Source organism: Pararge aegeria, chromosome 18 (genome assembly GCF_905163445.1).
Source record: "Pararge aegeria chromosome 18, ilParAegt1.1, whole genome shotgun sequence".
NCBI lineage: Eukaryota > Metazoa > Arthropoda > Insecta > Lepidoptera > Nymphalidae > Pararge > Pararge aegeria.
Genome location: NC_053197.1, coordinates 16,964,469 through 16,977,389, shown reverse-complemented (window position 1 = coordinate 16,977,389; position 12,921 = coordinate 16,964,469). Strand labels below are relative to the sequence as shown.

The 12,921-nt window shown below is 37.3% G+C and overlaps 1 protein-coding gene across 1 annotated transcript; it reads left to right on the top strand.

Moving 5' to 3' along the window:
- The first annotated feature begins 5,152 nt into the window (after positions 1 to 5,152).
- On the top strand, positions 5,153 to 9,411 carry LOC120631794 (trypsin CFT-1-like). The gene is made up of 5 exons (XM_039901474.1): positions 5,153 to 5,201; positions 6,194 to 6,359; positions 7,836 to 8,097; positions 8,583 to 8,667; positions 9,206 to 9,411. The coding sequence occupies exons 1-5, from the start codon at positions 5,153 to 5,155 to the stop codon at positions 9,409 to 9,411; spliced, it is 768 nt and encodes a 255-aa protein (XP_039757408.1).
- Positions 9,412 to 12,921: the final 3,510 nt, after the last annotated feature.

Genomic DNA, 12,921 nt, shown 5'->3' with positions numbered 1-12,921 from the left:
TATTTCTTGATTACATTAACAAAATTTTTATACACATATACACTCTACACAAATCCGTCTACTTTATACTATCCATACAAGATATCGCCTCAAAATATTATAACCCTACTAAAAAAAATCATGTTAATGTTCCTACGCAAATTCTAGGACAGGTTCTTTATCGATTACATAAACGTACAAAGCAATGTTCAACCCAGCCACAGGTCGTTTAACTGGGAAGAGTACTCTGTTTTTATTTGCGATACATTATCTGACTACCCTCAGATTCACATTTCTGGATCAAATCTACTTTTTTTTAATTCACAGTGACTAGTATAGATTCAAAGCATATTCTAATCGATCTTGACCATAGGTTAACGACGTTCTGTTCATATTGTGATGATCCATCGTATTGCACCCGGTTTCTAAAAAACTACAAACAAAACGACGCAAATACTTTAGCTATACTTACTATAAATATCAGAAGCATAAACAGTAATCTAGACTTACTCTTAGCTTTTGTCAGTAGTTTAAATCTGACCCTAGACATTCTTGTTTTGACCGAATGTTGGACTAACAAATATTTTAATCCGTCAACAATTAATAATTATACTTCATATTAGACCAAAAATAGTATTAATCAAAATGATGGGATTGTTGCCTTTGTGAAGAATAATCTTGCGGTAAACGCATTCGAACCATTTATATTAGACGGTAATTGTTTAATACTCGAAGTTAGTGAATTTTATTCAATTATATGTACATACCGCCCTCCCTGTTTTACAAACCCGACTAACTACATAAATTCTTTGGACAATATTATACATAATTTAAAATTCAAACAAAATATTATTCTTACTGGTGATGTTAATATCGATATTTTGCCTTGTAATGTGAAAGGATACCCGTCCGAATACCTAAATTTGATGGCATCCTATGGCCTAGAACAAGGTATAAATATACCGACTAGAATAAACACTTCCATAGACCACTTCATGGTCAAAACAATAGGAAAATGGCAGACTTTGGTATTTGAGCAGCTTACTGATCACTCGCCAATATTACTTTATATTGTAAATACCAAAATTCATAAAAAAAGTACACAACTCCACAAATCGATTACAAATAAAAATGCTATTATAAAGTGCTTGATTGATATATCTTGGGATGAGCTATATACAATAACTGACGTCAATTCCACAACGGAAACATTTATTGGTACTTTGCAAGAACTGATCCAGAATAATAAAGTCACTAGGAAAGTCCCTAGTAATAAGCTGCCCCTCAAACCTTGGATAACAGTCAGTGTTGTGCGGTGCATACGGAAACGAAACAAGATGCATAGGCAACATAAGTCTTTACCCAACAATTTCGAGCTTAAAACGAAGTACTTAAAGTACAGAAACATATGTAATAGAATTATAAAATCACTAAAAATAAATTATTATAAATCGAAATTATCATGTAGTAACGGCAACATGTTAAAAACTTGGAACATTATTAAAGAACTGTGTTATAGTAATAATAGAATTTCCTCCGATCCTCTACTTAAAACTAAACCGACATGTGCAGAGTCGCTTAACGAAGTGAATAACTACTTTACATCTGTAGGAGGTGAGGTAGCTGGAAATATAATTAATAATCTAAAAATGTCAGAATCTGATCTAGCAAACAGGGCTGCTAACCTTTCAGTCTCCCCATGTTACTCATTCTCACTATACTTAACAGATTATTTAGAAATTAAAAACATAATATCTGGTCTTAAGAGTAATAGTGCACCAGGTTGGGATAGTATCACTGCTGACATCATCAAGCTATGTGGCAACTCACTAGCGCATCCCATTGCTTATTTATGCAACCAAAGTCTTAGTACCGGCATCTTTCCCAAACCATTTAAAAAGGCAATCGTAACTCCAATTTTTAAAACAGGTGATAAAAATGTACCATCTAATTATAGACCTATCTCCCTTCTGCCAGTTGTGGCAAAGATTCTAGAAAAATTAGTAAACAAAAGGTTAATGCTGTATCTCGAAAAGAACCAACTGCTTTCAATAAATCAATACGGATTTCGAACAAATAAATCAACCGAAGATGCTGTGTTAAAATTAACTTCTTCCATCACGCAACATTTAGATCGAAACAAAAAGGTAGTAGGCGTATTCCTGGATATACAGAAAGCCTTTGATACTGTTTCTATTTCAATTTTGCTGTCTCGTTTGGAGAACTGTGGAATAAGAGGTTTGTCACGTAATTGGTTTTCAGACTACTTGACCAATAGAACTCAACAAGTGAGAGTTGAAGGATCCATAAGCGATACATATTATTGCTCCTATGGAGTCCCACAGGGTAGCACCTTAGGACCTACACTGTTTCTAATTTACATTAACGAACTGTGTAATAAACAAATTAGTAATTGTGATATTATAATGTTCGCTGATGATACAGTTCTCTTGTTTCATGGCTCTACGTGGGAAGAGATTAATAGACATGCTGATGCGGGTCTTAGAATTATTATTTCATGGTTAGAACATAGTCTCCTTGCACTCAACACTGGTAAAACTAAATATCTATGCTTCAGCAAAACAAAAAGTGGAAGACCCCCAACTGACTTTGGAATACGAGCACATTGCTACCCATGTAATCAGACTCTGAACGTTCCTTGTGATTGCAGTTCATTAATGCAAGCGAACACAGTTAAATACCTTGGCGTAACAATTGACGACAACATGACTTGGGCTTCACATATATCTAACACCAGTATGCGTATTAGGAGACTCATATACATATTTAAAATCTTACGTACCGTTTGCAATACTGATATGCTAATTAAACTTTATAAAACCCTCGGTGAATGTATTCTTAGTTACTGTATCTGCGCATGGGGTTGTGCCTCTAAAACTTTAATGCTGGAGGTTGAGCGGGCTCAACGCGCTTTACTTAAAGTTATTATGTGCTATCCATTTACCTTTCCCACGACTCGCTTATATGAAAAATGTGATGTGCTGTCAGTAAGGAAATTGTATATATTTCAAACATTGCGAAGATACCATAGCAAAACGGTTCCCTTTCTACCCACCTGTTCAAAGAGAATTGATAGATGCCCAATTCCTATTATAAAAAGTAGTTTTGCACGTAAGCACTATAACTTCCTTGCACCCTGCTTATACAACCTTTTAAAAAAAGGTACCTTAAAAGACATGACCAATAGAGAAATTAAGACATACATTAAATCTTGGCTAAAAGATTACGACTATGAGGGTACAGAGAAAATATTTCATAAGAATATCTAATTTAAATAAAACAAATTACAAATTAAACACAAACACACAGGCACACACACGCATATAAACACGCACACACACACGCATACAAACACGCTCACACACACGCATACAAACACGCGCACACCCACAAACAAATCAAATGTACCTACCTAAGCACCCGCCTCAAAAATTTACATAATTCTCTTTTATTTTATTTTTTTTCATTTATTTATTTCTTTTCTTTCCTTTATATAATTTTCCCTGTAAATTGTCAAACGTTTGTTAATAAGACCATAGATATAGGGAAGACACTGTCTCCTGTAACACAGTTTTAACTACCGCAGGAGACAGGGCTTCACACTCATGAAATGTATACGTTTATTTTGATAAAATAAAGATATTATTATTATTATTATTATTATTATCTTTTTTTACGAAATCCCTCAGTGCTTGAAGAAGTAGGAACGGTGCGTGTTGCCAGTCATGACTCAAGGTTCTGAAACGTGGTTGCTAATTATAGGCTTCATTAGTAGATTAAGAGTCACTTAGCGGGCGATGAAGAGAGTTACACTAGGTATATCTACGTGATCGTATCAGATGAAGAGATCCGTAGGACTAGTCAACTAGTCGTAAAGCTGAAGTAGCAAGGTGCTAGAATGGCGACCGTACCGGAAAAGTCAACCTTGGTCGACCCCCAAAAGTGTTGACAGAGGAGCTCAAGCGAGTCGCTGAGAGCCGCTGGAAACCAGGGGCCAAATGGGGCCAATCCAGGACCGAGGGTTTTGGAACTCTGTATAAAATACCTACTCCAGCAATGGACGTCAATCGGTGAATGATGATGATATAATCGGGCCAAGTTGAACTCTTTCAACTGGTCATTGCCATTGGTGTTGTCTCGAAATATATATCTCCTCTAAGATAGAAAAAAGTAAATGTTATAGAAAATAGTAACTGCTGAGTTTCTTGGTGGTATCTCAGTGAGATCTGTGTTCCAACCCGGTTGTAGAGTCACTGCAGATAGAAACAGACAAATTTATCTTCGAAAAGTGCTTATAAAGAAGGCCTACTTGAATAAAATGGATTTTATTTTAAGATGTGTTATTAATCTATCTTAGTTGTCATCATCATCATCATATCAACCCATTACCGACCCACTAAAGGGCACGGGTCTCCTCCCACATTGAGAAGGGGTTAAGGCCGTAATCCACCACCTGGCCTGCTGGCCCAGTACGGTTTGGTGGACTCCACACACCTTTTGAGAACATCATGAAGAACTCTCAGGCATGCAGGTTTCCTCACGATGTTTTCCTTCACCATTAAAGTTTGTGATATTTTAATTGCTTAAAACGCACATATTTCGAAATGTTATAAGTGCGTTCTGGGAATCGAACTCGGTCCCCCGTAAGTGAAATCGAAGTCCTGCCCACTGGGCTATTAAAAATTTTAGGAATAGCTACTTTAATTTAGGATAACAATGATTATTTATTATTTAAACTCACAATATTTATTGCGCTCCCGGCTCTTTTATCGCGCCCGACTGAGGTTCGCGCACATATTACATCCTCGCTTGTACATAATATACTATTTAAATATGTACACTGAGTTTAGCGGTCACGCCCCAAAGAGTGATAATGTTCTGTTTATCAATGAAAGCGATTAAGAGCTTAGACCCACTACGCTACTCTAATGCGGGTGGACGGTTTTAATTAATCTAAAACCTTTAAATGCAATGATTTATGTTTTAAAAATATTGCTACAGTAAATCGTTTGCTATGCAAATATTTATAACTTATCTAATCTAGTTATATTAATACAGATATAGGTTTATTACCTATATCTCTATTAATATAACGAAGCTATATTATTAACAAGTTACTGTGAAAATTCAGTAAGCGATACACCCTGGAACAATGAAGACAATCGTCGCTTTACTGGCAATATGCCTTACAGCAGTTGCTTGTGAGTTATACCGTTATGTTTTGCTTTGCCAGTACACTAAGTTATCCATGAAACTTACATTACGCTGAAGTTATAAATGATTAAATTCAAATTCAAATTTTCTTTAGTCATGTAGGCCCATCACAAACTCTTATGAAGCGTTCATACATATATGTTCACATAATTGTAAGGGGATGGTGATAATTTTGTGCGCCAACTTAAACCTAAAGCTACGAGGGTTCCAAACGCGCTCTGGTCTAAGAAGAGCCCACAACAAACTTGGCCGAGTATTTTTTTTTTGTCATCACCATCTCACAGTAAATTTATATTAAGCTATGAAGAGCAATTCACACCCAAGCTTTTTTATCGTTTAAGTAATCCTTAACATTATAATATGAATTTTCTGTAAGCTTACGTTTTATATAAACTTTGAACTTATTGAGAGACATCTCAATGATTTCATTCGGTAATCTGTTATATGTATATTATTTTAATATACAATTGCCCAACGAGTTTATCTTTGCTTCCAATATTAATATAGTTACAGTCCATTTTCTTTTTAAATTTTGTTATATTTTTATGGACATAAATGAAATTTTCATATATGTACAGACTATGCACCGTCATTATTTAACTTCTTTAAATTTATCTCTTAATGATTAAAAAAATGTAACTGGGATATACTTGCTACCTAAAAGTGTACTGTTTTAATGTGTTTTTTTTGTATTAAAAATAAAAGTAATATCTCGTGAGTTCAAAGAAATTGGTTTAACTGTCAAGAACTAAGTATAATCTCGAGACATAAGTTTTATTAGATCAGGCTACAAAGAGAAGAGAACTGCATTTCGAAGTCCACCCTGGCGCATCGTTGGTGGTGGTTTTAAGTTCAGGTCTCGGGTTCGATTCCCGGAACAGGCAAAATTATCGTATCGTATATTTATACTCGTTAAGCGACAAGGTGACGCGTAAAGAACATTTCCAGTGTCTTGTTACTAAGATTTCTATGATGGCAGCGCTGCCGCAGCAGACGAGGATCATCGGGGGCTCTGTAACCTCGATCAACAACTACCCGTTCGCCGCCAGCCTCCAGATAACTCAGAACAGCGTCAGCTTCCGGCACCAGTGCGGCGGTACCATCCTCAATAACCGGGCCATCCTCTCAGCGGCTCACTGTTGGTTGTAAGGCAACTATAATATCTCTTTTATCCTGTTTAAAATGGAACGATCTAAAAGACTATTCTCGCGATGGTGCCATCATGTCTGTATGTATGCGTGTGTGTGTGTATGTAAACCTCTCATAACTTTTGAACGGCTCGATCGATTGGATCGCGTTTGGCGGCATTCGAAAGGGCTAAACTTAGCTTTTCTACAAATTCTAGATCGATTCGGACCGATAGATTCCGAGAAATCTCATAAATAACAATTTTGAAAACTGTTTTTTTAGAATAACTTTTATATGGCTTTACCGATCGATGCCAAAAACTAATCAACTCTTAAGCTTGATAAACCCCGTCGATCGCTGCCAGTCCGGTCAAAATCGGTTTATCCGTTTGAGATTGAGTATACGTTTTTTTTGTGGGATTGAGTATACGTTTTTATAATATGATTCCTAAGGTAATTTTGGACCTACCAATCCATAAGTTTAAAGAATGTGTTAAAACACATTTATTACAGCGAGATTATTATACTATTGATGAGTTTCTTAATGACAAGGTTGCTTGGAAGCATCCGGCTCCGCTTTCATCTCTCACAAGATAGATAAATGAATGTTAAAATATAAAATGTAAATTTTTGATGTTGGAAAAGAGCAACTGCTGAGTTTCTTGCCGGCTTCTTCTCGGTAGAATCTGCCTTCCGAACCGGTGGTAGAGTCACTACACACGGACAGACTTGACGTTTCAAAAGTGCTTGTATTAGGCCTACTTGAAATAAATGAATTTTGAATTTTGAATTTTGAATTTTGAGAGATATCAAAAACAAAAATTCCGAAATAAGTGTTTTGTTAGAATAATTTTAAAAATTTTCGTCTGAATGATTTTTGATCTAAAATGCTTCATAGAACATAATAAGCTGCGTCGAATGCCGCCAACCACGTGAAAATCGGATGATTTGTTCAAAAGTTATAGCAATTAGAGAATTAAAAAATAGTGTTTTATGAAACTTCTATCAGACTTTCGATGATGTAATATATTTAGTAGTAGGAAGTTGCATGCAGAGATGCCCTTTAGGTCAACCGTTTTCCTAATTTTTTTTATAGTTATAATTGACGGACCAAGAATATGGCCCACCTATCCAAAAAAAACATCATCATAAACAGGGCAACACTTTGCAGGGCATGCGAGGAACACGTCCTGCACCCTGCCGCCTTTTGTCCATCAACCTGAGGCGTTGGTGCTAAGCCCCATGTGCCTGTATTTACACCGGCACCTACACGCCCTTCAGACCGAAACATCATGCTGCTTGGCGGCTGAAATATGAATGGTGTTAGTCCCTACTTCCCCGGACGTCTACTAAAACCAACGAGAGGGACATGGCGTGGTGGCTTTTAGTTTGGGTACACGAGTCCCACATAACCTCTGTCCTCCCCAAAAGGACAGAGATAGCCATAACGCTTTTCAACCACGACATAAAAAAAAGGTAACAAAATGATCGCAGCCGCGCGCCCACCGCGAACCGGTACCGCGTGCGCGTCGGCTCGCCCAACGCCAGCAGCGGTGGGCGCCTGCACAACGTGGCGCAGCTAGTCAGCCACCCGCAGCACAACATGAACACACACAACAACGACGTGGGCATCATCCGAATGGCCACGGCCATCCAGCTCGGCTCCGCGAGCGTGCGCGCCGCTTCAATCGCCTCCGCTAACATCAACATCCCAGACAACTCCGACGTCATCGCCATCGGCTGGGGAGTTACGAGCGTGAGTACCCGATCACATGTCAGCTTCATGGTATATATCGATCCCTTAGTATAAGCGACAAAACGCAAATTGAACAGGCAAAAAAACCTGGATGTCAATAATGTCAAAGGACATAAGAACCGCTCAAAATGAAATTTCGACGACCCGCAATAGAATAACTTGGCGATACGTGGTTTGGAGAGTCGACCTTTAATGAATGAATAAATACACTTTTATCGTAGACCACATAAACATACAGAAAAGTTGTATATAAAAAAAATGTAACGCTTTGGAGGCCTTATCGCTACATAGCGATCTCTTTCAGGCAACCAATGGTGCATATAAATATATTTTTGTACCTATATATACAAAAACATATTACACTAATTTAATTTAAATTGCTTGATATACCTAGCCCTTGTCATGGTGGGAGGAGATCCGTGCCCATTAGTTTACATTTTTGTGTTTACATTTTTAAATGAAGTTTCCTTATTCATGCTCTGCAGCAACATGCACAAACGACTTCGGAACAGCTACGCCATGTCGGACTTCGGACGGTCAACCAAAGTAGATGCAATAGCGCCTTCGGAGGTGAGTATCTGGTCAAAATGTTTATTGTCTTCCACAGTTTCACCCATTGTACGCCTCATAAGCTAAGCTCTACTCCCGATATATGTAAGTCAAGGGTTTGTGTTGTAAATCTTCATAATCGCTGAAAGTTTTTTTGTTCCATTTACGTCATTGACTAATAGTAGATGATGGAGCGCCCACATTCGCTATTTTATGAGGAAGACATTATAGCCAAAAAGTGAGCAATAAATTGGATACTATAATACATATTTTATAGTATTGCAATTTATTCGTATCAATGTGTGTGTGTGTGTGTGTGTGTCTGTCTTTTGCATTGTAGTTCTCGAACCGTTGCACCGATTTTAATTTTGTTTTCACTTGTTTGAAAGTTGAAGTAGTCGGCAGTGATTTAGCTATGTTTGATGAAAATCGGTCCAAGTTGTCCGGCTAACTAATGGCGGATTAGATATTATACATAATACGAAAGGGCTTGACTAGTAGAATAATGTACACTATAGTCGGGGGACTTTTAATTTCTTTATTTATACATTTTTACCAGGTTTCATCAACGCCAACATGCTGTGTGCGGGCTGGCACGTGGACGGGCGCGGCGCCTGCTTTGGCGACTCGGGCACGGGCCTGGTGTTCCGCGGCACGGTGGTGGGCATCGCCAGCTTCGTGGGCAGCCGGTGCGCCTCGGCCCACTGGCCCACCGTGTACGCCAGGGTGTCGCGCTACGTGGCCTGGATCCGGAACCACGCTTAAGCAAATCGTTACAACTGAACTATCTATCCTCCAAAACTTTTTTCAAATTTGTGTAATTATGGAAACAATCTCTCATTACTTTTTACTCTAAAGTATGCTTGAACACAGAAGAAAAACAAATGTCTTGTAATAAATAAAAACAAAATTACAAAGAGGGTTATATGGGGGATATAAGTTTGTATAAAATCCTTCATTATTAATTTTTCAAGTTACATCCATGAAACTTTGATTTTAGGTTTTCGATTTAAAATAAAGAAATACTTGTTTCACAAATTTTATAAATTCCCACTCCAAAGGCTACTATCGCTTTTCACCAAATACTATACTTGTCCCTAATAACGTCTTATTTATTTACCCCGAAAGAGTTAATAAAACCACCTCCTCGGGCCCCATAGCGAACTTCACACGCCATTCACAAAAGTAATCATAATACGCAATCATAATAAATTTACCTTATTCTACAAAATAGGGCGCGTTGACAAACTTACTTACTTTTGACGTACGCTGAATAGTATGTAGAGGGTGCTTAAAAAATTGTAACCCATCAACTGGAATTTATATTCCTGGTACACAAAGTCGCAAAATGCCTGTCTCTTAACTCCAATTAATAAAACGCTGATCAAAATAAAAATTTAAGATTTGCTGTTGTTTAAAAATTTATAGTGTCCAAATATTGAAATGAACTAGTCTATTTTTAAATAAGTGTTATTTTATATATAAGAGATACTTTTGTTTAAAAATGATTGAATTCGTTATTTTGTAATCTTCTATTATTGATGAATACCACTTTAAAAATTTACTTTAGTGACATCTTAGTGGGGGTTTTCTTATACAGCAGTCGTTTCTGTATTTCCTAATATTTTTATCTGTGGGAAGTATAAGAAAAAAAAAACAAATTAAATAAGAAAATCTGAAAATAAGAAAGTTAAGATCGACATTAGTGATACAAAAAGATGTCTCAAAAGTTTATCAACGATGCAAGGTGATCAATTGTTAAACTTGACTTGGTTTGTTGACAACTTGGAGTTATCATATTTTGATCTGCTTCACAGAAACTGGAAGGCGTGATGACTGTATAAGCACTTTTGATGTGCGTTAAATTATGTACATGTACAGGGTGTTTTAAAAATTGTAGCCAATAAACTCCAATTTATAAGCCCGGTGAATAAAGTCGCGAAATGTCAGCCATACGTGTCACGACTGTCACTTCATAAAGCCCACGCATACATGATACTTCGGGTGAACAGTGCAGATAACAGACATGTCTTAGGCTTTATATTCAGTGTGACGGTCATTATTATCAACACTTTACAGATCCACTACAGGACACGGGTCTCTTATCAGAATGACAAGGGTTTGGACCGTAGTCTACGACGTTGGCCCCTCAACCTTCACCCACCTTTGAGAACGTTCTAGGGAACTTTTAAACATGCAACTTTTGATTTCCAACAAAGAAACAGTTTGGCATATAAGCAATTATTCTTGTGGACCTCCCCGGCGTAGCTATGTAGGCGCTGTGGTATTACAGTGTGAGGTAGTTTGCAGTTCAAATTGTACATTTCCAAATTGCCAAAACCTGGGACCTCTCACTTTTCAAGCCTGGGAGATCAACAAAAATGGTCCATAAATGAATGAATGAATAAAAGGTATTTTTATTGTATGCTAATATAAATTGACAATTTAAAAAGCCACCGGTTTTCAATATAGTGTAAATTACACTGCTAGTCAAGCCGTTTCATTTGATACCCGTTTTGAGGGAGTTGAAAATAATTATGTAATCCGCAATTTTTTGGCAGCGGCCATCTTGGACCTATTTTCATGAAACACGGCTAAAAATGTCCCGACTAATTAACCTTTCAAAAAAAAAAAACCAAAAACGGTTTATTTGTTCGTGAAACACGATGAAATAGACAGTCACACACATACACGTCAAACTTATAATACCCCATTGTTTTTGCGTCGGGGAATAAAAATTAAAGAATAAATTATTCTATAAATCAAGACACAATCATTATAGACAATGGGTTTGTAAAAGTTAAATAAAGGTAAAATAATACATATTTTGCTACCATTTCATTTAAAAACAAGATTATATGTTGTTTAATTTGCAACGACAAAACATCGTCGTCGCAAGGCTGCGGGGATCCGATGCGACTCGTCGTTATAATGTCACAGGCGATAAAGCCTATTTGCTTGGTTTACGAGCACATACGCAGTACCAAATTACAGGCACAATTATATGGAATTAGCCGGCGGCATCTGAAAACTTCGCCGGCTTATACGAGCGCTATTAGAGCGTTTGACGGCGCTGGGAATTTTATCTTTATTAGCCAGGTACGGTGTTTCGCGTGTTTTATGGTAGCTCTTTGTAAAAACCAGGGGCAAAGTTTTTGATGTTAACATCTATTGGTGTCATTGCTGTAATGAAACGACCAGCTGTGACTGTTTATTCGTAAACGTTTTCGTTCTACCCACATACTAATTTACTTATCTACGAAACCGAAACGCTAATAGTTTTTGAGTAAACCATTGCTTAAGGTTTTTACTCATAGTGATCAGATAGGTACAGCCCTAACATCACATTTAAAGTAAAATCAAGTGATTCCTGGCACTTTCTTAGTTTCTCGTCGCCTGGTGTAGGTACTATGCATGCGTCGGACTTTAATCTTCAATAGGGTTGTCTTGTCGTAAAAAACACTTCGAAAGTTTTAAATTAGTTTGTAGGAAAAAATAAATATGCTTCGATTTAATATTTTTACAGGGTGAGTCCTTATGAAATACACCTATGCACCCTTCAATAGAATTTCGTAATTCCGTTACACGCTGTTTAAGTTACCACCACCATATGATGACATAATCATTAACTAATCAGATAAAACGTGTTTTTCTTGATTAAAAAAATAAAAAAATATTTTGTTTACTACCGTCTACTACTTCTACCGGTGCTCCAGAATTCAATTCCGGTAGTGTAATATTTAGCACGCAAACGATTGGTTATTTATATTAATAAAAGGGAATTTTTGTTGCTTTCTGGCATCAATCTATTGATATGCACCGGGAGTCTAGTATTAAACTGTCTACCCATTACAACTGATCCAAGTCACTGACGGAACTTGCCAGTAAAATCGATGCGTATGCTGTCACGGTCACGGCACGATGATGTTTTATAATACTAGCTACATCCCGATATATAATATGCGAATAAGTCGATTGGTTGTATTTTTAGGACTTAAAGAAAAATATATTTGGTGTAAAAATACGTATGCTCCTGTAAACCACCACCATCGGAAATTTGATGTTTTTCCAAGACAAAAAGTAACCTTTGTCCTACTCTCCGACATAGGTCTTTTGTGGGAAGTTCCAACTTCCTCGGTCCTAGGCTTGCTTGCTCCCTGCGACTCGTTTGATGCCATCTGTCCAACTCGACGGGGGCCGTTTACCTGCGCGGGGTCGTCCATCGGTTCTCCGAGCTATGTGCCCTGCCCATAGCCACTTGAGCACGCGACTCGC